Source organism: Myotis myotis, unplaced genomic scaffold (assembly GCF_014108235.1).
Source record: "Myotis myotis isolate mMyoMyo1 unplaced genomic scaffold, mMyoMyo1.p scaffold_m19_p_14, whole genome shotgun sequence".
Classification (NCBI taxonomy): Eukaryota; Metazoa; Chordata; class Mammalia; order Chiroptera; family Vespertilionidae; genus Myotis; species Myotis myotis.
Window position 1 is genome coordinate 10129004 of NW_023416318.1, and position 25189 is coordinate 10154192.

The 25189-nt window shown below is 40.6% G+C and overlaps 1 protein-coding gene and 1 non-coding gene across 2 annotated transcripts in view; both read left to right on the forward strand.

Annotated features, from left to right (window-relative positions):
- The first annotated feature begins 5413 nt into the window (after positions 1–5413).
- Positions 5414–25189, forward strand: part of LOC118668820 (meiosis 1 associated protein) — a 58332-nt gene continuing 38556 nt past the window's right edge. Inside the window, exons 1-3 of the mRNA XM_036334021.1 lie at positions 5414–5685; positions 17449–17634; positions 19223–19391. Coding sequence (XP_036189914.1) covers positions 5446–5685; positions 17449–17634; positions 19223–19391 — 595 coding nt within the window. The 5' untranslated portion in view covers positions 5414–5445. The remainder of the gene's footprint in view (positions 5686–17448; positions 17635–19222; positions 19392–25189) is intronic.
- Positions 7746–7852, forward strand: LOC118669594. Its single transcript, XR_004972046.1, has one exon. It is a non-coding gene; the product is annotated as a U6 spliceosomal RNA (small nuclear RNA).

Genomic DNA, 25189 nt, shown 5'->3' on the forward strand with positions numbered 1-25189 from the left:
CAGGCCCAGGTGTGGGCGGGCGTTCTTTCTCCACCTCGGGCTGGAGGCGTCCTCTCCTGCGTGAGCGCCAGCGCTGAGCAGAGGAAAATTCCCCGCCAACCAGGTAGAGTTGGAGACCCGGGTGTCCCACTGATTGGACCGGGCACTCCTGTCCCAGCTGGGTTTTGTCAAGGGGACTATCGGAATCTACAGCAAGTGAATGAAAATGGAATGAGGAGCGCGGGGCAGAGCCGCCTGCAATGGTGGAGGTTTGAAAAGACTTCCCAGAGCTTCCCAAGGGAAGACTAAACTCTGACTTCCATGAGGGCAGGCGCCATTGTGTGTGTGTCCACTGTACCCCAGTCCTAGCACAGCGCCTGGCACAGAGTACGCCCTCAGCAAATGCTTATTGAATAAAAGAGTGACTGACTCAGTGAATGGATGAGTGAGTGAGTGAGTGAGTGGATGATGGAGAAGAGAAAGGTTAAAGCCAAGAGCACAATGCAAGTACCACTGGAATGTTCCATGGGGGTAGCTGACAGGAAGTGTCAGGGGTAACACTATTCTCCACGGAGATCCAAACCTCTACCCACATACCTCACCCCCCACCCTGCGCCCTTGGAGACCGAGCTCCTGGGGTGCAGCCTGAGCTGGACCCAGAGGCGACTCCCGCCTCCAGCCGCCGGCCTGAGGGGGGCGCCTTCCGCTGCGCAGGCGTGTGCAGGGAGCCCAAGGGTGGCTGATGGGTCTTGGCCTTCCCCCAGCAAGTGGGGACCCCAGCGCTTCTCCACTTCTCAGGGCAGGAGAAGGGCTAAGGAGACCCGAGGGAGGAAACGAGGGAAACAAGAAGCCACCTGGGCTTTGGCCGGCTCGAGCCCCAGGCGGTGTTAGAAACTCGGGCTGGGGCAAGAGGGCGCCCAGGGGCCCAAACCCACCGGGTGCGGGTCCGGCTCAGCCTGGCAGGCTCAGCCCTGGCAGGGGGATCTGACCAGAGGATGGCAGACGCCTTGTCTCCCGAGGGCTCTCCCAAGCCTGGGCCCTGGGCCACCCATGTGTCAGGCACGCTAAGCGCCGCCACACCTGTGACCCACGACTCTTTGAGGGGCCCACGGGAATGTTCTGACTTCTTGTAAAGTCAAGAAAAAAAATGAAAGAATCAAAAAAAATGTTTTGGTTTTTTTTCTTACGTCAGAAAACAAAGTGAAATTTTTAGGGCCCGCAAAAAAATCTATTCATTATTATTTTTTTTTTTTAATGAGGAGAGAGTCCGGGGAGACAAAAGTGCTCAGGATCGCCCCTCCCGCATGGCTCAGTGGTTGAATTTCTTTTCTTTTTTTCTTTTTTTAAATATATATATATATATTTTTATTTTTTTTTTCAGAGAGGAAGGGAGAGAGAGAAACATCAATGATGAGAGAGAATCATTGATAAGCTGCTGCCTCCTGCACACCCCCTACTGGGGATCAAGCCCACAACCCGGGCAGGAATCAAACCTGGGACCCTTCAGTCCACAGGCCAATGCTCTATCCACTGAGCCAAACCATGAATCAGGAGGTCACAGTTGGATTCCTGGTCAGGGTACATGCCCCAGTTGTGGTTGCAGACTCCACCCCAGTGTGGGCATGCAGGAGGTAATGTTTAATGATTCTCTCTTATCATTGCTGTTTCCCTCTCTCTCTTCCTCTCTGAAATCAATAAGGACATTTTTTTAAATAAATAAATTAAAAGTGCTCAAGAACCACAAACTTTTTAATTGAGCGTCGAGGGAGGGAGAACCATTGAATCAGTAGTCACAAATAAATTGTCCTAAGGGCTATAAAAGCGATTATGAGGGGCCGTACCCTATTAAGACCTAAAGTCAGTTATCTAAAGGATGAGGGGATTAAGGAGGGGAATGCTCAGACAGTGGGAACCACAGTGAGAGGCCCACAATTTGTGCATGTGAATGGCGCCCCAGTGGCGGGGTAGGCTGGAAGGGGGTTGGTCAGGGGATGGCATGGCATGAGGATGGAGAGATGAAACGGAGATGCATACAGAATTTCGGAGCCAGAGTAAGGATTTTGGATTTTGTCCCAAGTATAATTGAAAACCATTGAAAGGTTTTTCATAAGGGAGTAACTTGATGGCTTCTGGTGGTTCGAGGCCCAGTTCCAGGTTTAACCAGTTTGCAGGGACACCAGTAAGTGGGTTTTGTTGGCAAAAGTGGAGAATATAGTACAGGGTCAGATGTAGTCAGATGCTTAATGATTCTCTTAGTACTGTGCCCAAACACATCAAATACATTAATTGATCATGTTTGAGGATATAGGGAAGAGAACGGCCTCTTACCTCATTAAAGTCCAGTCTTGGAATTACACACAGTGTGGGATCTAAAAATGACTGTGCAAGCTGCAATTGTCAAAGTGATCTTTTAAAAAAAAATTTTTTTATTTGTTTGTTTGCTTGTTTAGTGAGGAAGGGAGAGAGATAGAGAGAGAGAAACATCGATGAGAGAGAAACATTGATCAGCTGCCTCCCGAAAGAACCCACTGGGGACTAAGCCCACACAGGTATGTGCCCTGACCAAGACTCAAACCGGTGACCTCTTGGTACATGGGTCGATGCTCAATCACTTGGCCAAACTGGCCAGCCAAAGTGATCTTAATCAATGGGAAAAATTACATTTATAATAGGACTTCTCAAAATTGTTGTCAAATGTTAAAAGCTCTCTTATTGTCAGTTATAAGTGTACAGGGAAATGAAAAATAATAAAATAAGTATCTGTTTAGCACACTATAAATTAAAACATTAGAAACATTGCGAATTAAAGTGTTTTACTTCTTTGTAAAAATTATCAATGGGCCCTAACCAGTTTGGCTCAGTGGATAGAGCGTCAGTCTGCAGAATCAAGGGTCCCAGGTTCGATTCCGGTCAAGGGCATGTACCTTGGTTGCAGGCACATCCCCAGTAGGGAGGGTGCAGGAAGCAGCTGATCGATGTTTCTCTCTCATCGATGTTTCTAACTCTCTATCCCTCTCCCTTCCTCTCTGTAAAAAATCAATAAAATATATATATGTATATATATATATATATATACATATATATATATTTTTAAATTATCAATGGTAGTTTGAATAGTGCTTGTGTTCCTCTTTTACTCAAAACATAACTTTGGATAGAGCAAGCATCTTTTCTATGCCTTAGCAAATTGTTATACTCCTAAGTTTGAATCAGCTTACAGTATTTTATCCTTTATGCTTTAAATTTTGTAAAATATTTCCACGAGTTCCTCTAATATGAAGTTTTTTGCAGTGGTACTTTGTCTAGGACATCTTTTTGTCATAACCACTTTTTTGTTAACTTTCACTAAGTTCCTCTGGCTATTTATATAGAGTCATCAAATGATGTCATTGTCAATATTCTCAGCTCTTTCTTCTACAACTCCATTTATGTTTGACTCAACTCACTTCCTGTATTATATCACTTACCATTTCTGTATGTGTAAATATACCATAATATATCCTTTCTAGCATTGATTAGCATATGTCTTGTTTGCAGTGTGGGGTAATTGTGAACAAGACTCTTATGGATACTCTTTATGCTGCTATGATCTAATTTTATTCATGTACCTTATGCATGTCATTATTCACCACATATGATTGTGAACAAAAATATCCAAAAGGATCTATGGATAAATTATTAAAATTAGTAAGAAAGTACAGCAAGGTTGTTAAATTTAAAAAATCAGTATTTAGAAATCAATTCTATTTCTATGCATTAGCAACAAACTGAAAACTAAATTTAAAGATGTAATGTAATAAACATTAAAAAATAGCAAATCTCTAAGAATAAAATTTAATAAAATGTGAGACCTTTTGAAGAAAATGATTAAACTAAATTATTTTATATTTTCTATATACACAACCGTAGCATCTGCAAACAATGAGTTTTATTTCTTTCATAATTCTTTTTATATGCCATTGTTTTCAATTTGCTTATATTTTGTTTAAAATTTTTACATCTACGTTCATGGATGAGATTATCCTATAATTTTTTTCTTATAGTATTCTGATTTTTATATCAAAGGTTATACTAACCTAGTAAAATTAATTGAGCAATGTTCCTTCTCCTATCCTCTGAAAGAAACTGAGATGGAAATTCTTAGTCTTTGAGAGTTTGATGGAACTCATCAGGGGAATCATCTTCCCTGTCATTTACTTTGTGGGAAGATATTTGGCTACCAATTAAGTTTATTCAATGGTTATAGAGTATTTGGGTTGTCAAATATTCTGTGTGATTTAGTATTAGTTAGATATATTTTTCTAGGAAGTTGGCCTATAAAGCTGAAGGTCAAGTCATGAAGGGTCTTGAATGGGTCTTGAAGGGGAAAATGTGGTCATATTTTCATTTTTAATAATTACTATGTACCAAAAAAAATTCAATGTGTTAGAAGCATCGAACAGACCGTCCAACCTCAGAGGGAAGGCGGGGGGGGGGGGGGGGGACGCCTAAGAGATCAACCAAAGGACTTGTATGCATGCAATGCATATAACCATAAACAATAGACACAGACAATAGGGGGGTGAGGGCATGTGCTGGGGTTTGGGAGCAGCCAGGGAGAGGTCAATGAGGGGGAAAGGAGACATATGTAATACTATAAACAATAAAGAATTTAAATTTAATTTTTAAAAAAATGTGTTAAGCACTGATAAAAAAAAGTTGACAAAACAGGTTCTCCCCCTTGGGAAATTCACAATATAGTGGGAGAGACAGTCATAGAAACAAACTACTATACAGCACAATAAATGCTATTAAAGAAAGTTTAGTGGGGGGGCGGGCTGGGAGAGGTCAATAGGGGGGAAAGGAGACATGTAATACTTTCAACAATAAAGAATTTTTTAAAAAAAAGAAAGTTTATGAAGGGATATAGCTTACTCTGAGACTGAAGTTTGACTTTTGTATAACTTTTTCATTAGTTCTACTCAGAATCTCTAAATATTCTCAGCCTTACATTACAGGCAAATATCTAGATCCCTCAGGAGCTATTAAGATGAGATAGCCTTCCAAAACACTCATCATTTTAAGGTGTATAAATCAGTGGTTTTTACTATATTCACAAGTGTGGGCATCCATTACACTTTATAATTCCAGAATGTTCATCCTCTTAAAAGAAACACTTGATCCATTAGCAGTCATTCTCCAATTCTCTCTTCCCTTAACCTCTCCCAACCATCAATTTACTCTCTGTCTCTATGGATTTGCCTGTTCTGGACATTGCACAGAAATGGAATTATACCTTTAAAAAAAAGAAGATGGGGTAGCCTGCCTAAAAAAGCTTGAATTAGTACCCAGTAACTTCTTTTTGGACTTTCTGTTTCAACAGAGCATATAATTCAGCTTTACAAAAACCAGTGATTTCTCTTTCTTCCCTATAGGTGTAGAGAATATCAAGGTGGTGGCTGCAGTTCCACCTCTGGTCTGACTGCCATGTATCATGGGCGAACTACTGGTAAAGGGCCCTCCACTCCCACGCAGATTTACCAGCAACCTCCGAGGCTTCTCATTGTGCATATCTCTCTACCGTCCTGGGCTGACATCTGCTCCAACCTCTGTGAGGCTATGCAGAACTTTTTCTCTCTAGCCTGCAGCTTGATGGGCCCCAGCCGCATGTCCCTTTTCAGCTTATACATGGTGCAAAATCAACACGAGTGCATCCTCCCATTTGTGGTGAGTATATCTATATTCGTTCATTTTGTCCTGAAAGTAAATATGAGGTTCCTGCTGCAAAAACCTCATATCACAGTTATTATTACTTACAGCAATAGTTGTGCCTGTTCCCATGCCCAATACCCAACACAATGAAAGCTAGATGTCATCCTGCAGATAAGGGAGTTTTATATGCAAAAGAGAAACCCCAAAATTATTAATATTGGAGTTTAAATAGTCCACATCTTTCCCCCCTCCACTCCTTGGAAAAACCTTGGCATTTACAGCCCTCTGGAATATAAGTAATGGACTTCTTTTACACCCCTGTGAAATGCAAACACAGGAAAATAAGTCTAAATTTCTTCAGATGTCTCTGGCTAGTCAAGTAAATAGCCAAGACTTATCCTTTAACCCAGGCTTCAATGTTCTTTGCTCAGACAGCCCTAACTGTGCAGAAATCTGAAAATATGTTCTCTACAGTTTCACACAGGACTCAAGTGAAACTCCTCAGGGTACCAGAAGACAAAGGTGGGTCAGGGGCTGTGCTTTTATAATGCTCCCTCACACATACACAACTATCTCTCCTCCTGAAACAAATCCAAATCATCACTTTCTCCCCTATACAAAGTTCACAATCACAGGGATCAGAAAGACTTCAGAGATTCTAGTGCATCCCCTTTCTGAGACAGCTTGCTACTAGGATAGTGATGGTGAACCTATGACACGTGTGTCAGAGGTGACACGCGAACCCATTTTTTTGGTTGATTTTTCTTTGTTAAATGGCATTTAAATATATAAAATAAATATCAAAAATATAAGTCTTTGTTTTACTATGGTTGCAAATATCAAAAAATTTCTATATGTGACACAGCACCAGAGTTAAGTTAGGGTTTTTCAAAATGCCGACTCGCCGAACTCAAAAGGTTCACCATCACTGGACTAGGACAATCAGAGAAGGCGTACTGGGGATCCAGGACTTTTATCCCTACTTGGTGGAAACAAGACCTCCTCCTACTAGTGTCCATGGAATTGGTGTAGGAGCCTGGACTCCCCCACTCCTACCCAACATTAAAAAGTTATCTCTGCCCTAAGGTGGTGTCAGAGGAGGAAAAGTGGAGGCATGTGGGGAGCAGCAATGAGGCACCTTTTTATTTCCAAGACAGGGTGGTATTAATGAAGGACTAGTGGAAAGGCAGGACTTTCATGCCCACCTGACAGTAAATAAGCTTCCCCATCCTCTGAGTGTCAGTGGGGGCCATGTAGAGAGACTGAACTTCCACCCCCACCCAGAAGTAACAAGGTACCTTCCCTTCTGGGTTGTAATCAGAGAGGCCAAATGGAATCACATCCCACCTGGCAATAATTATCTAGAAAGCTCACTTTCCCCCTTGGCAGAGTATCAGAGGAGGCCTGCTAAAGCAGAAGATCTAAGTAAGATCCAGGGTCTTATAACAAATACCCCAAATGTCCAGAATACAATAAAAAAAAAAAATCACTCATCATAACAAGAACCAGGAAAATCTCAACTTGAATGGGAAGAAAACAGACAACAATATTGAAATGATATAGATGTTGGAATTATCTAAAGAAGATTTTTAAAGTAGCTATCATAAAAATGCTTTAACAAGCAGTTATGAACATGCTTGGAACAAATGGAAAAATAGCACATCTCACCAAAATAAAAGAAGTACAGGGAGGAAACAAATAAAAATTTTAGAACCAAAAAATTCAATAACCAAAATCTGAAAAAACAAAATCTTCAAAGGATGGGCTCAACAAAGAATGGAGAAGTCAGAGGAAAGAATCAATGAACTTGAAAATAGAATCAGCCCTGGCCGGTTTGGCTCAGTGGATGGAGCGTCAACCTGCGGACTGAAGGGTCCCAGGTTCAATTCCGGTCAAGGGCATGTACCTTGGTTGTGGGCACATCCCCAGTCGGGAGTGTGCAGGAGGCAGCTGATTGATGTTTCTCTCTCATTGATGTTTCTAACTCTCTGTCCCTCTCCCTTCCTCTCTGTAAAAAATCAATAAAATATATATAGGAAAAAAAAAGAAAATAGAATCAAAGTTACCCAATCTGAGTGCTAGCTTTGGCAGCACATATACTAAAATTGGAACGATACAGAGAAGGTTAGCATGGCCCCTGTGCAAAGATGACATGCAAATTTGTGAAGCATTCTATATTTTTAAAAAAAAGAAAGAAAAAAAAGAATTACCCAATCTGAGCAACAAAGAGAAAATAGACTTTTTTTTTATTGTCTAAAGTTTTACATATGTCTCCTTTTTCCCCGATTGACACCCCCCCTCCCCCCAGCCATTCCCAACCCGGCAAGCCCCCACTGCCCCAGGAAAATAGATTTTTTTAAAATGAACAAAACCACAGGGATCTGTGATATAGATCTAACATTCACATCATCCAAGAGAAAAAGGGAAGAAGGGTAGGGCTGAAAAAATTATTCAAAGAAATAATTATTGGAAATTTCCCAAATTTGATAAAAGTTGTAAACCTAAATATTCAAGAGACTAGTAAGTTCCAAACAGATAAATACAAATAAATCTGTTCTAAGACACATAATCAAACTTCTAAAGACTAAAGGCAAACTCTTGAAAGCAGAGTACTGACACCTTACCTATAGGGTAATGGGGGAGAGACAAGTAACAATAGATTTATTTTCATCAGAAATCATGGAGGCCAAAGGAAGTATAGCATTTTTCAATGTGAAAGAAAAGAACCATTAACCTTGAACTCTGTATCCAATGAAAATATCTTTAAGGAATGAATCAGAAATAGAGATATTCTTAGATTGAGGAAATATACCTGATTTTTGTATATCACTCTATCCTATTATCTTGCTGTTCACTTGTTAGTTCTGTGAAGGCTTTTTTTTTTTTTTTTTTTTTGGTAGACTCTTTGGGATTTTCTAGGTAGACCATCATGTCCTCAACAAATAGGGGCAGTTATTTCTCCCCTTCCAATCTGTATGCCTTTTTTTAAAAAAAATATATTCCATTGACTTTTCACAGAGAGGAAGGGAGAGGGATAGAGAGCTAGAAACATCCATGAGAGAGAAACATCAATCAGCTGCCTCCTGCACACTCCCCACTGGGGATGTGCCCACAACCCAGGTACATGCCCTTGACCAGAATTGAACCTGGGACCCTTCAGTCCGCAGGCCCACGCTCTATCCACTGAGCCAAACCAGTTAGGGCCAATCTGTATGCCTTTTATTTCATTTTCTTATCAACACTTAAGTGCTACCTAAGACTTCTAGTATTATCCTATATAATAAAAGGGTAATATGCAAATAGACTGAAGGGCAGAACGACCGGTCATTATGATGTGCACTGACCACCAGGGGTAAGACACTCAATGCAGGAGCTGCCCCCTGGTGGTCAGTGCACTCCCACAGGGGGAGTGCTGCTCAGCCACAAGCCGGGCTGATGGCTGGTGTGCGCAGCGGCAGTGGCGGGAGCCTTTCCTGCCTCCACGGCAGCTCTAAGGATGTCTGACTGATGGCTTAGGTGGGGAGCCGGCGTAAGCCATCAGTCAGACATCCCCTGAGGGCTCCCGGACTGCTAAAAGGCGCAGACCAGGCTGAGGGGACCCCCTCCCCCAGTGCACAAATGTCGTGTACCAGGCCTCTAGTGTTAAATAAGAGTGGCGAGCACAGACATCTTTGCCTCATTCCCAATCTTAATGGTAAAATATTATCTTTTTATCTTTTTACCCTTCATTAATATGATGTTAGTTGTTGAATGCTTATTCTGCTTCAGTTGATATAATCATGTGATTTTTCTCTAGCCTTTTAATATGATGAATTACTTTAATAATTTTCAAGTTTTGAAACAGTCTTGCATCCCTAAAATAAACCTCACTTTATTATAGTACTAGAGGCCTGGTGCACATATTCATGCACAGGTGGGATCCCTTGGCCTGGCCGGCAATTGAGGCCTATTGGGCAGGGCCAGCTGGCCGGGTGGAGGGACTGCGGGCAGAGGAGGGACCATGGGAGGTTGGCTGTGGGAGCGCACTGACCACCAGGGGGAAGCTCCTGTGTTGAGCGTCTGCCCTCTGGTGGTCAGTGTGTGTCATAGCAACTGGTCAACCAATCATTCTGGTTGTTCCAGTCATTCGGTTGTAACAGTCGCTTAGGCTTTTATATATATACTAGAGGCCTGTTGCACAAAAAGATTCATGCAATAGGCCTTCCCTTCCCCTGGCTGCTGGCACTAGTTTTCCTCCAGCACCCGGCACCCAGGCCTTCGCTCCAGCCGAAGCCACCTTCAGCGCCTTTGCTGCTCCGCTTCGCACCTACGTATGCAAATTGGCGGTTTGCATATCTCGCTGATTAGCCAATGGGAGGCATAGCAAAGGTACGGTCAATTACCCTGTTTGTCTATTATTAGATTAGACTAGAGGCCTGTTGCACAAAGATATTCATACAATAAGCCTTCCCTTCTCCTGGCTGCCAGCACAGGTTTTCCTCCAGCACCCGGGACTCAGGCCTTCGCTCCAGCCGGAGCCGCCTTCAGTCTTCCGTCTCCGCTGCTCCAGCCGGAGCCACCTTCAGTCTTCCCTCTGCCGCTTGGAGCCTACGTACACAAATTAACTGCCATCTTTGTTGGCAGTTAATTTGCATATCATGCTGACTAGCCAATGGGAGGCATAGCGAAGGTACAATCAATTACCATGATTGTCTATTATTAGATAGGACTAGAGGCCCAATGCACAAAAATTTGTGCACTCGGGGGGGTCCCTCAGCCCGGCCTATGCCCTATCGCAATCTGGGACCCCTTGGGGGATGTCCACCTGCTGGCTTAGGCCCACTCCCTGGGGGGATTGGGCCTAAGTTGGCAGTCAGACATCCCTCTGGCATCCTGGGAGCCCTCAGGGAATATCCACTTGCCAGTGGAGAGCAGGCCTAAGCTGCAGTCTGACATCCTTAGTGCTGCTAAGGAGGCGGGAGAGGTTCCCACCACCACCGCTGTACTGTCAGCCATCAGCCTGGCTTGTGGCTGAGCAGAGCTCCCCCTGTGGGAGCACACTGACCACCAGGGAGCAGCTCCTGCATTGAGTATCTGCCCCCTGGTGGTCAGTGTGTGTCATAGTGACCAGTCATTTCCAGTCGTTGTGCTGTTAGGGTCAGTTTGCATATTACCCTTTTATTATATAGGATAGAGGCCTTGTGCATGGTGGAAGCCGGCTGATTTGCCCTGAAGGGTGTCCCAGATCAGGGTGGGGGTCCCCATTGGGGTGCCTGGCCAGCCTGGGTGAGGGGCTAATGGCTGTTTGCAGGCTTGTCAAGCCCCCCCCCCAGTGGGGACCCTCACCCCATGGAGGTTTGGCCAGCCTGGGTGAGGGGTTGATGGCTGTTTGCAGCGGGCCACACCCCCTTTAGGGTGGGGGATCCCCACTGGGGTGCCTGGCCAGTCTGGGTGAGGGGCTGAGGGCCGTTTTCAGGCTGGCCAAGCCGACCCATGACAGAAGCTCCCAGCCTCTTCTTATTTTCTTTTCTTTTTTAATTCTGGGATTTATTTACCTTCTATAATTGAAACTAGCCTTGAGAGGAGCTCAGAGCCGGCCAGGGCAGATGGGAGGGAAGCCTCCTGCTTGCTCCAGCTCCGTGGCCACGGCTGACTGAAAGCAGGTATCTGGGGTTTATTTACCTTCTATAATTGAAACTTTGTAGCCTTGAATGGAGCTCAGAGCCGGCCAGGGCTGGTGGGAAGCTTGGCTTCCTCTATCACTGGAGCAACCAAGCCTCCTGCTTGCTCCAGCTCCGTGGCCACAGCCGGCTGAAAGCAGGTATGTGGGGTTTATTTACCTTCTATAATTGAAACTTTGTTGCTTTGAGTGGAGCTCAGAGCTGCCGCGGCAAGCAGGAAGCTTGGCTTCCTCCATCACTGGGGCAACCAAGCCTCCTGCTCGCTCCAGCTCCGTGGCTGCTGGCCACCATCTTGGTTGGGTTAATTTGCATATAGTCGCTCTGACTGGCTGTGGGCGTGGCTTAAGGCGTAACAAAGGTATGGTCAATTTGCATGTTTGTCTTTTATTAGTGTAGACTAGAGGCCCAATGCACAATTGAAATCTCACAAGGAGGCACCCGCCTCCCACCATAGGAGGAGGCACCCTGTGGGCCACTGTGGAAATCAGGCCTGACCCACACCATGGGCGGCCAGGACCCATGCCTGACTTCTGCCCCAGGCTCCCCCTCCCCCCCTGCCTGTGTCTGCTCCAGGCCACCAGAGCTGCTCCTCTGGCTCAGGCAGGCCCCCCTGTGTCTGTCTCTGTCTCTGCTCCAGGCCTCACCTGCGCATGCAACCTTCTCCTGTCTGGTCGTGACCCGTTACGGCGTCCCGGCCTAATTCGCCTACTACCTCTTTTTTTTTTTCTTTAAAATATACTTTATTGATTTTTTACAGAGAGGAAGGGAGAGGGATAGAGAGTTAGAAAAATCGATGAGAGAGAAACATCAATCAGCTGCCTCCTGCACACCCGCTACTGGGGATGTGCCCGCAACCAAGGTACATGCCCTTGGCTGGAATCAAACCCGGGACCCTTTAGTCAGCAGGCTGACACTCTATCCACTGAGCCAAATCTGTCAGGGCCTACCTCTTTTTTTATATAGATAGATAGATAGATAGATTATAATTCTTTATGAATTATATTTGTTAATATTATTTTAATATTCTTTTTTAAAATCTATATTTATGAGGAATATTGGTCTTTAGTTTTCTTTCTTTATACTCTTTGTTTTTGGTATTAGGGTAATAACCAGCCTCATAAAATAAGTTGGTAAAAGTTTCCTTTCCTTATATTTTCTGGAAAAGATTGTATAGAATTGATATTAATTCTTCTTTAAACATTTGGTACAATTCTCCAGTAAAACCATCCAGGCCTAGAAATTACTTTTTCAGGAGTTTTACATTTCTTTTATAGTGATAAGGCTATTAAAATTATTTATTTCATTTTAGATGTGGTACTTTGTGCTTTTAAAGAAATTAGTCCAGTTCTAGGTATTCATATTTATATATGCAAATTTGTTTAGAGTATTCTCTTATTATCCTTCATATGTCTACTAGGTCTGTAAGAACAATCCTGGTTTCATTCCTAATATTGATGTTATATCTTCTCTATTTTCCTTTGTCTATCTTGCTAGAGGTTTGTCAATTTTATTGATCATTTCAAAGAATTAGCTTTTTGTTTCATCAATTTTCTGTTTTCAATTTCATTGACTTGTACTCTTTATTATTTTCTACCTCCTGCTTGTTTTGGGATTACTTTGCTATTCCTTTTCTAGTTTCTTGAAGTTGAGAGATTATATTACTAGCTTGAAACTTTTTCTATTCTAACTTAGTGTTATAAAATATCCTCTTATCAGATAACTACAGTAATCAAGATTGTGTTGTATTGGTGGAAGAATAGATACATAGATCAAAGGAACAAAACAGAACACAAAAATAGATCCAATGAAATATATACAACTCACTTTTTATGAAGATGTGAAAGCAGTTCGATGTACAAAGAATAGCCTTTTCAACAAATGGTGTTGTAGCAATGGGACACCCATGAAAAAAAAATAAACCTGAACCTAAACCTCTTATTTGATTTTAAAATTAGCTCAACCCTAACCAGTTTGACTCAGTGGATAGAGCGTCAGCCTGCGGACTCAACGGTCCCAGTTCAATTCCAGTCAAGGGCATGTACCTTGGTTGCGGGCACATCCCCAGTAGGGAGTGTGTAGGAGGCAGCTGATGATATTTCTCTCCAATCGATGTTTCTAACTCTCTATCCCTCTCCCTTCCTCTCTGTAAAAAATCAATAAAATATATTTTTAAAAATAAAAATAAAATTAGCTCAAAATAGGTTATACTAGTAGATTTAAATGTAAAACTAAAACTTTTAGAAGAAAATATAGGAGGAAATCTTCAGGACCTAGAGATTGGTGAAGATTCCTAGATATGACACCAAAAGCACAATCCATAAAAGAAAAACTTGACAAATTGAACTTCATCAAAATTAAATATATTTGCTCTGCAAATAACCCTGTCAAGAGGATAAAAAGACAAGCTCCAGACTGGAAGAAAATATTTCCAAATCACGAGTTTGACAAAGCATTCATATCTAGAACATACAAAGAAGTCTCAACACAACATTAAAAAGAAATCTAATTCCAAAGTGGGCCAAACACATGAAGAGAAATTTCAATGAAGAGGCTATCTAGGTGGCAAATGAACACATGAAAAGATATTCAACATCACTAGCCATTAGGCAAGTGCAAATTAAGACCATGATGAGATAATACTACACCTATTAGAACAGCTAAAATAAAAAATAGTAACACTGCCAAAAGCTATCACGGATGCAGAGAACCTGGATCTCCCATTCATTGCTGCTGGGAATATAAACTGGCACAGCTATTCTGGAAAATAGTTTGTAATATTCTTAAAAATCTAAACATACACTTACTTTATAACACTGCAACTGCACTTTGGAACATTTATCCCAGAAAAATTAAAATTTACATCTACACAAAAACACATATTTAAATATTAACAATAGCTTTATTTGTAATAGCCAGAAACTTGAAACAACCTAAGTGTCCCTTAATAGATTAATGATTAAACAAACTAATATAGCCATACCATAGAATACTACTCAGCAATAAAAAGAAATGAACACATACAATTTGGATGGATCTCAAGAGCATTATGCTAAGTGGGGGGGAAAAAAGCCAATCTCATATGGTCACACACATCAATTCTATTTATGTAACTCTCCCAAAATGACAAAATTATAAACAATAAGAACAGGTTAATGGTTACCAAGGATTATAAATGGGAGGGGCTGGAGGTGTTACCAGGAAACCCCCAAGTTGGGCTCAGCTGCCTGTCGCTGTGTCCCATAACAATTCAGGGTTGAATCGTATTGGGCGTTTATTGAGAAGGCTAGGCAGCCAAGAAGACAGGCATTTACAAGCATCAAATTCTGCCTTCCAGCCAAGGTGCAGGGAACGGGATTATAAAGGGGAAGGGGTCAGGGACCTGGGGATCCACAGACATCAGCTATTGTAATTAGTCATCAGGTGATGAGATGATGTTGATGAGATAATGTTTTGACTCCTGGTGGGTCGGCCTGACCATGTTTATCGGTTCTGCTTGCTGGATTCACAGCTGAGTCACCTCAATTGCTTTGCACAGGCCTTGAAAAGAAAAACCTAACCCCCTATTTACATATGAGAAACCTAACCCCCTAGTCACATAAGTATATGTGTTCTAAGATTTAAAATAATGGTCTTTTATGTTCTTAAATAATATGATTACTTTTCAGATTAATTCAGGTGCTCTATTAGATTATAAGTCCCCCCTATCAGAGGTGACTATAAAAGCATAGCACAAGGGAGAGTTTTTTGGTAAGGGAATAATTCTGTATCTTAACTGAGGTGGTGATTACACGAATCTACAGATGTGATAATATGATATAGAACCCTATGCACACATTGTTCCAAGGTCAATTTCTTTGTTTTAAAATTGTGCTCTAGTTATGTAAGATGTAACCACTGGAAGAAACTGGGTGAAGGTTACACAAGTTCCCTATGTACAATTTTTTTAGTTTTGTGTAAATCTATAGTTACTTCAAATTAAAAAGTTAAAGAAAAACAGAGTTAACATTACACGCTCACTGGAATGGCTGCAATTAAAAAGACAGGCAATACTAACAGGCAATACCAAGTGTTGGTAAGAATGCAGGGAAACTTTAACCCTCATTCATTGATGATGGGAAGGTTAAATGATACAACCACTTTGGAAAATAGTTTGTCAATTTCTTAAAAAGTTAAATATATACCTTCTATATAACCCAACAATTCTACCCCAGGAATCTACCTGGCAGAAATGAAAACATGCATTCACACAAATAAATATACATGAATATTCATGGCAGCATTATTCATAATAGCCTCAAACTGAAAACAGAATGTCTGTTAACTGGTAAATGGGTGAGTAAATGGTATAACTCTGACTGTATATAATCCACTGATTATATACCTAGGAGTATACTGAGGACAGAGTGAAAGTGACACTGACATTTATGGCCATGTGGCAGATATGTTCTTCTATTGTGCCATTTTCCTTGTGCATGTCTGTCCCATGAACATATTTGCCTGTAATATCTACCTTCACTCAGGCAATAGGGGTAGAGAAAAGTAGAGAGTAACCTGGAAGGACAAAATGGAAGGTATCCAGCATAAGAGGCTTTTTGAGAAATGAGCTCATGTTCCAAACAAAGGTAAAAGGATTTCCCCCCTCCTCAATTGACTAAGTTATATGCATCTGGCACTACTCAGCACATCTGGCCCTGGATGAATCCCTTGATCCCTTAGTTACTCTGTTAGGAGAGGCAGGCTGTTCTGTATCTCAGGAAAAATTACAAAACCCTTTTTTCCCTAAAAAAACAGTAAATTCAAACCTGGTTAAAAGCTCAAGAAAATCACTGAACAATGCCATTACCTTATGTATAGAACAACTGAATCTTTGGTTAAGGAAGAATGTTACTTTAAACCCATTGCCTCTGACCTATATAAGCATCTGACGTTTTCTATCTGCAGAGTTAGCTCAAAATATAAAAGGAGAACAATATCAACTAGGAGTCCTGCCCAAACTGAAAACCTCAATATAACTCCTCACATTTAATTTATGAGTATAATCAAATAATCCTGAACTTTTTTTAAGGAATCATGACACAGGGATCATAATTAAAATATTAGAATTCCTTTTATATCCATTGTGACATTAATATAAATAAATCTGACCAAAGTGATTAATCTTTTCTCAAAGCAGCTTCAGAAGAATTCCCTTACTGTGAAGATCTTACCAATTCTTTATTTTTTTATTTTTTAAAATTACAATTTACATTCAATATTATTTTGTATTAGTTTTAGTTAGGTATACAGCACAGTGGTTAGATAAGCATATACTTTACGAAGTGTTCCTCCGATATTTCCAGGACCTACCTGGCACCATACGTAGTTCTTGTGTATGACCTACAATGAGATTTTGGACTAATTTGGCTATCCTTCCCATCTGCTCCCACTCCACACCTGCTATTGAGGCCTGGAATTTCTTCAAATAGTGTCACAAATTTTCATTCCACATTTATTCAAAATGCATATATCCTTAGGAGATGTAACATTGACCTAGAATCAGATTATATCAGAACACTTCCTGATAGCAAGGTTTTATAAAGGAGGGTGAGGAGAACAAGTTTATCTCTTGGCTCCTTAAGCTGACTGCAGACAAAACCAAACATCTCTTACTTACTGGAGTAGTCCTGAGGAGCAGATTAGGTAGGACCTTACCAGTTATGAAATGATCAACCACATCAAAATCCTCATTTCTGGGAAAATACCACTTTTGAATAAAGAAGCTGCCACTGCTTAGACTGACTGAGAAATAAAGATAATGTTTAAGAGTAGCCCTGAGCCTCCAATTTGCAGGCCACCAAAGTAAAACTAGTAAAACTAAGTAGTAACAACTGGACCTTCCTTTCCTCTTTCTGGTAACTCCATATAATTAAAGCCCTTTGGCTGCAAATTTTCGTTCTTCTGATATAGGGAAGATTTGAGTGTAGTGCCTAGAATGAACGTAGTAGGCATTCAGTTCATGTTGATCAAATAAACAGAAGGGACTCCTGAGGAGGAATAAATGATAATGAAGTTAGACTCCCAATTAATCTGAAACCTGGGTCACTGAAGATTTGTATCTTTGATTCATTTTTCTCTGCAGCAAGTGAAAGGGAACTTTGCCAGGCTGCAGACCTGCATCTCAGAGATCCGCACACTACAGAAAGAAGGTTGTTTCAGACCACAAGGTACTTCTCTGCAGCTGGCAGTAGAAGATGGGCTCCAACAGTTCAAACAGTACTGCAGACATGTGACCACAGGCTCAGCTCTGACCTACACTTCCCTGGAGGTAGGAGATGCTGGCCTCAGGAGTCTAAGCCATCTTCCCATTTCAGTCCACATAAATGCTTCCTTATTTATCATTCTTATGTTGTTCTATGTTTCATACACATTGAATGTCATTTTCAAGACTAGGTTTTCAGCTTCCTGCAGGCAGTAGACATGGTCCCTTTGTCCTGTAATCTGTGCAATTCTTACTACACAGCTAGGTATAGAGAGGAGCTCTAAAAATGGGGACTACAGTGAATTATAAGGGAAAACTGAAATCAGATAAAATCTGCATATGCCATCTGCCTTTGGATTTTTGGAACTTGTAAAGCAATCGTTAAATTACCTAGATGGCTGACTATATTTATACATTCTGGGTACTCTTAAGAATTTAATCAAATCTTAGCACCAAAATGAGTAACTTTTCTTGGGATTAGTAAATGTGGAAGTGTAAAGATTTCTAAAATTCTGTTGCCAGACTGAGATAATCTTAAAAATATAATTAAGAGCCCTAACCAGTTTGGCTCAGTGGATAGAGCGTCGGCCTGCGGACTGAAGGGTCCCAGGTTCGATTCCGGTCAAAGGCATGCACCTTGGTTGCAGGCATATCCCCAGTAGGGGGTGTGCAGGAGGCAGCTGATTGATGTTTCTCTCTCATCGATGTTTCTAACTCTCTATCCCTCTCCTTTCCTCTCTGTAAAAAAACAATAAAATATATTTAAATATATATATATATATATATAAATTAAGTTATGACTGCATACTGCACTGAGTGTGTGAGTGTGAGTTAAAAACACTTTCAGTCTCTGGTAACCTCAGGCATAAAACAGATTTTTAAAAACAGTTTAAAAAATAATTGTGCTTTCATCTGCATCTCTCTTCCTCAATCAAAATGTCTAAGTACAAAAAAGAATTGCCTCCCAGAGTTTCAAATTTAAGGCAAAACTGCTAATAAAAACAGAGTATATTCATTCAGGTAGAATCAAATATTCACGTTATACACAAACACCTCAATGTTCCTTCAGGTCAGATATATTGATCAAGGATGAATACATTTTTTTCATTTATCTTTATTGTTGAACGTATTGCAGATGTCTCCCTTTTTTCCCCCATTGACCCCTTCCACCCTGAATACATTTTAGAGTTAAGAGCAAAAGAAACAGCACAGCTAGATCCAGGTTGAACAAGGAAAGAAATCTACATGGAAGCGCCACTGTGAAAAAGCAGCATGTAGGCTCTCTGCCGTTTAGTTCACATTTAGTGAGTGGAATTTAAGGATCCAATGTTCTTTATTTCCTCATAAAGTCAAGGCATTTTGAGCAGGACAGACACTAGTGCTTCAAGAAATCTGAAAAAAACTAAAACTAGGGGGATGACCTCACTGGTCTCTGTCTAGGGTAGGCTCACCCTGTTTGGAAGGGTCCTGTGATGATCCCAAAATAATATGTCAAATGAAATTTGATTTGTAGGTTACAATTAAGCCTCTTCTTTGCCCTGAAGACAATAGCTACTACCACAGATTTCTCCTGTGTTTATTCTCTAGATCTAACCTGTTTCTCACTCTGTACACCAGGGAAGGCAGACACATTGATTTGTGGATTTATTTCCAGATTACTATTCTGACTTCCCAGCCTGGAAAAGAGGTGGTCAAACAATTGGAGAAAGGATTGAAAGACACAGACCTAGTCAGGGTCAGGAGGCTTCAGGTGGTTGAGATCACGAAGGAAGCCCTAGAATGTACAGACTCAGCATCCCCTATTGAAGAGTCCAGCAATGATGGTAAGAATTAAATGGAAAGATAAAAAGAAGGTAAGAATTTTAATGAGCACTGTTTTACAGGTCAGGAAGGTTATTTTCCATGGTCTTTTTATGTTCTTAAATAAAATGAAGCCAACAGATTTCACTGTGGGTCAGACATGTGTTTCTAGGTGTTAGAGTTAAATTATAATCATATTTTTAATTTCAGAAACAACATATGTTCATGTAAAGCCTGAAATATAATAGGTATAAAAAGTAAAAATTATTTCCTCCTCTAATCACTTTTAAGAGATTCAGGTATTCCTCCCAACTTTCCTTTAGATCAGGCATGGAGAACCTTTTTGCTGCCAAGTGCCATTTGGTTATAACATCATTCGAGGGCCATACAAAATTATCAGCTTAATAATTAGCCTGCTATATTTGGTCAAACATTTAATTAACTCACCCCTAATGCCTTGGCAGGGCCAGACCAAATAATTTTGTGGGCCTTATATGGCCCACCAGCCAGATGTTCCCCACCCCTGCTTTCGATAGACATTCTTCTATATACATTTGTCTCTGGGTATCTGCAGGGTATTAGTTCCAGAATCTCCAAGCACACCCAGACCTTCAGATGCTTAAGTCCCTTATGTAAAGTGGTATAGATTGTATATAACCTATGCACATCCATCAGAATAATTTACATCATTTCTAGATTATTTATAATACCTAATACAATGTAAATGCTGTGTAAATAGTTGTTATACTGTATTGTTTAGGAAATACTGATCAAAAAGAAAAGTATGGCCTTAGCCAGTTTGGCTTAGTGGGTAGAGCATTGGTCTGCAGACCGAAAGGTCCCAGGTTCAATTCCGGTCAAGGGCACGTACTTTGGTTGCAGGCTCCTCCCCAGGCCCGGGCCCTGGTCCCAGCCCCTGCAGGAAGCAACCAATTGATGTGTTTCTCTCACATCAATATTTCTCTCTGTCTTTCCCTCTCTCTTCCACTCTCTCTAAAAATCAATGGAAAAATATCCTCAGTGAGGATTTAAAAAAAAGAAAGGTAAATCTATACATGTTCAGTATAGCCAGGGGTCCTCAAACTACGGCCCACAGGCCACATGCAAATACAAATATTGTATTTGTTCCCGTTTTGTTTTTTTACTTCAAAATAAGATATGTGCAATGTGCACAGGAATTTGATCATAGTTTTTTTTAAACTATAGTCCGGCCCTCCAACGGTCTGAGGGACAGTGAACTGGCCCCCTGTTTAAAAAGTTTGAGGACCCCTGGATGAAACCATAGTAGGCATAACTACATAAGACATCAAAAACAACGTAACTTTTTTTCTCACACATTTTCAATCCACTTGGTTGAATCCACAGATACAAAGCCTGTGAATATGGAGGGCCAGCTGTATTTAATATTTTAATGGGATAGTTACATGCATAATATTCTACTTTAGTATTTTAAGTAGCTATCTATGTTAGTGTCTACAAGATTATCTGTCTCATTTTTTACTGGCTATATGATTTCTTTTGCTGTGTGGTTGGACCATGATTTATTTTGTAATCACTTATTAATGAAAAATTTGCTTTATTACATTTTGCTATTAATCAATGCTGTATGAACAGACTTTTATGCAAGGTTGGATTCATGGGCTTATGGCCAGCACAGCCTCACAGGGCCCTGCACTCATAAAAGCCCTATGCTTAGGATTTAATGCTCTTCATTTGCTGTCATGGCATCCTTAATAATTTTTATCTTTGAATTTATGATTTGTAAGTAAAGTTTGATGGAGCAATGAAGCAGGTGCCATAGGATTAGAGTTTTTGCTCACATGCATTCTGTCTCTACATCCCTCCCATCTCTGCAGAATGGGTTCTCAGTCACCAGTTTCCCAGTCCTGGTGTCCACTACCTGTCCACCCCCACGCAGCAACCAGTGGCATCCATGGCCCTGTCAATAAATTCTACATAAATCACCCATAATCCTACACTTCCAAAAGAAAAAAAAAATCTTCAAACCGAGTCTTAAAGGGCAGTAGGAAGTAACCAAGCAGAAGAAGAGGAAATGGACACTCAAACGGGGAACCCAGGGACATAAGAAAGCAAGATGGGTCAAACTTGCAGAGACATGCCCATGGTTCCCTATGACTGGAACTTCATCAGGCAGAGGTGGAAATGAGGCTGTAAAGGTAGGCAAGGATTAGATCAAGAAGGGCCATATATGCCCTAGTCCATCTAAGACAATGGAAATTTATTAAAATATTTTAGTCAGGAAGTCAAGAAGAGATTCCCAAATTATGGAGTTTAAGAGGTTCTTAACTAGTTTTAATTTAACATTCAAGTTACAGTTTACCTTCTAGCAGTCCTTTCTAGCTGTATTGGCCTTCTCCAAGGTTATGCACCAGGGAGGTGCCCCAGTGTTCTGATACCGTTGATCTCTTCCTGGTGCAAATGGATAATCTTACTCTGCCCTTTACCCCCTAATTAGTCAGGGGGTTGGTATCTAGATTTCTGTCAGATTCTGACACATGTGGATCCTTCCAGCATCCTGAGACCACTGACATTATTCTGGTCAGGGAGGAAGGGTGGGTAACCAGCCTTAGCTGTGTGGTGATTAGCTCTCCCCTACTGCACACACTCTGCTTTCCTCAAGTCAGTCTCCTCACTGACTACCCTTCTTTCTCTCTCCATCTCTCCATTCACAGTAGCCTTTTCCTCTGAATTCCCTCTTCTTTCCTCTAAATTCCTTCCCTTATCTTCTTCCCGCCAAATCCTCCCCATCATTTAAGGCCTAATTCACGTTTGTGACTACCATATTGATTTTCCTTTCCTTAGAACAACCACATCACTTGTGGTCTGCACCATACAATATAGCATTTTATATATACCATATAGAATTGTTTACCACTGTGTTATAGTATGATAATTTTGCCTTCTCTCCTAAAATTGTAAAATACTTAATATCTTTTTCTGTCTGCAGTAATTAGAAATTTGTCTTACTCATTTTTGTGTCCCAGAGTGTAGCATATACTAGATTATCAGTAGATAACTGTTGAATGAATTGATGACAATGATACCTGTGGAGACTTCTCGATCTGCCCAGCATCCCTTGCATCCCCTATCTCTAGTAACACTTCCACCTTTCTAGTCAGAGTGAGCCATGACCCAAGTGAGGCAATAATAGTTCCCCATCCTCCATTCATAGTCCTTCCCAATGGGTTCTCAAACTGAATTTGTGAGTAAGAAACTCTTTTTCTTTCTCTTTGGCCATGAACAGATCAGGCAAGGACTATGCCCTTTTCTCCCTTCAGTGACTATACCCAGAAAGAACTTACTGTATCTCTAACAGAGCTCGGAGTACTCTGAGGCTGCCTGATGCCTTTATTTAGAATTAATAGTGGCTTGAGATGTATGGAAGAGCTTTTAAATGCAGGAAAGGAGCTTTCTACTTTGTGTCACTGCTGATGATTCTTCCAGTAACTTCCTATTTGCTTATAAATAATACAGCATCCCACAAATTGCTTGTAATTTCTCTTTGTGGGGTAAGTGTACAAATGATTCGTGGTTTGAAATCTTCCTGCTTTGCCTGTACTTGCCTTATAATTAATTCCTTTATTCTATTATGTTTTGTGTCATCTTGGTGTCCTTATCAAGAGACTAGCAACATTAGCTTGTCTCATTCTCAGAAGGATGCATGATCTGGAATTAGGTTGCCTAAGTCTAAATTTCAGTTCTATCATGTTCTAGCTAATGTGACTTTGCACAAGGTACTCAGCCTATCTAAGCCTTAGTTATTAATTCCTACCCCATGCAGTTGTTGTGGGAATTAAATGAGATCACTCATGTATGTTAATTACTTAGTACATCATAAGTTCTCAGTAAAAGTTAGCTATTGTTATTAACATTTTAAAAGTTTTTTGTATATAGATGGTATAATATTTCTGAGATTTTTTACTTTTATTTTTAAATATATTTTTATTGATTTTGAGAGGAAAGGAGAGGGAGAGAGAGATAGAAACATTAATGATGAGAGAGAATCATTGATCAGCTGCCTCCTTTACACCCCCTACTGGGGATTGAGCCCGCAACCCAGCATGTACCCTGACTGGGAATGGAACCATGACCTCCTGGTTCATAGGCTGATGCTCAACCACTGAGAAATACCAGCCAGCCTCTGAGATTTTTTTTAATAGCTAGGTCCCAAGTGGACTATGAGTTACCTGAGGATATGACTATGTCTAAAATATCTTTGTATCACCAGCATATATCATTCTACCTGGCACATAATAGACTCTCAATAAATGTTTGTTGAATAAATAAATGAATGGCTAAAAAAATCAAATGATTTGGGAAAGGTCATGGTCATTCTCTTTGACACCAACTGAAATAGTTAGGGACATATCACAATCACCCATACCTTCCCTTTGTAGCCCATGAACATCATGAATTGATTCAAACACTTCCTGAATCTATTACATATAATTTTTAAACTCTGATAACCATGATCATCAATTAAATAAAAATGGCCTATAGTCCACTTTTAAAAGAAAGAAAACATGTTATAAGGAAATGTTGATATTGCAGATAAATTTAAAAAGTAACTATGAGACTATATCCTTTGATTGGTCTAAATTCCCTCTTCTTGAGTACAGCCCTTTACAGTGAGAACTAATCATCACAGAGATGACTTGCAGACTCTAAAAGACCCAGAATCATAAAAGAAAAAGTGAACTTAGAAATTAAGAAAGTAGACTCACATTTTAGAAAGTTCTTTAATAGGGTCTGAAATGAAAAGGTTAACTTTAAATCACATTTATATCTGTTAGGGTTTTCTATAAATTTTCAGCCTCTGTAATCTATATTGTATGTTTTCTTCTAACTATGGTAAATAGTACTTTCTTTCATCTCCTCCTACTTGATCTAACTTGTTCTCTTTTTCTTTAAAATTAGCTGGAAGATTCTGCCTAGCACTCTTTGTATTAGTAGCTTTTGTCTGGTTAGTTTATTTTTTTAATATATTTTATTGGTTTTAGAGAGGAAGGGAGAGGCAAAGAGAGATAGAAACATCAATGATGAGAGAGAATCATTGATTGGCTGCCTCCTGCATGCCTCATACTGGGTATCGAGCCCGCAACCCAGGCATGTGCCCTTGGCCGGAATCGAACCTGGGACCCTTCAGTCCACAGGCCAACATTCTATCCATTGAGCCAAATCAGTTAGGGCTTGTCTGGTTAGTGTAATTTGTTATTACAAGTTATATAGATTTAAATGTTATAAAAATATAATATAGACAGTTTGAAATGACCCAAAATTCTACCATTCAGAGGTAAACACCATCAGCAATATAGAACACATTCTACTGAGTTGCTTTCCCTACACATGTATGGATCTGGGCATACATGTAACAGTCTTATTGTTATTGATATTATCTACTTTTATACAAATGGGACTATACAGTACTTATTGCTCTGCATTTTTATGTTTTTCATTTAACTGTATACCCAATATTTTTATCCATATTGGCACATAGAGTTCTAACCCATTCCTTTTAATATCTGTGAGGTATTCCAATGTGTAAATTCATCACCATATAAATAACCATCCAGTGGGATTTTTACATTTTACTAAAGAACAGTGTGACCTTGAACAAGTTGCTTAAGCTCTTTATTCTACAACTAGAGGCCCAATGCACGAAATTCATGATGGGGGGATCCCCTCAGCCCAGCCTGCACCCTCTCCAATCCAGGACCCTCCAGGGGATGTCCAACTACCAGTTTAGGACTGATCCCGGGGATCGGGCCTAAACCGGCAGTTGAACATCCCTCTCACAATC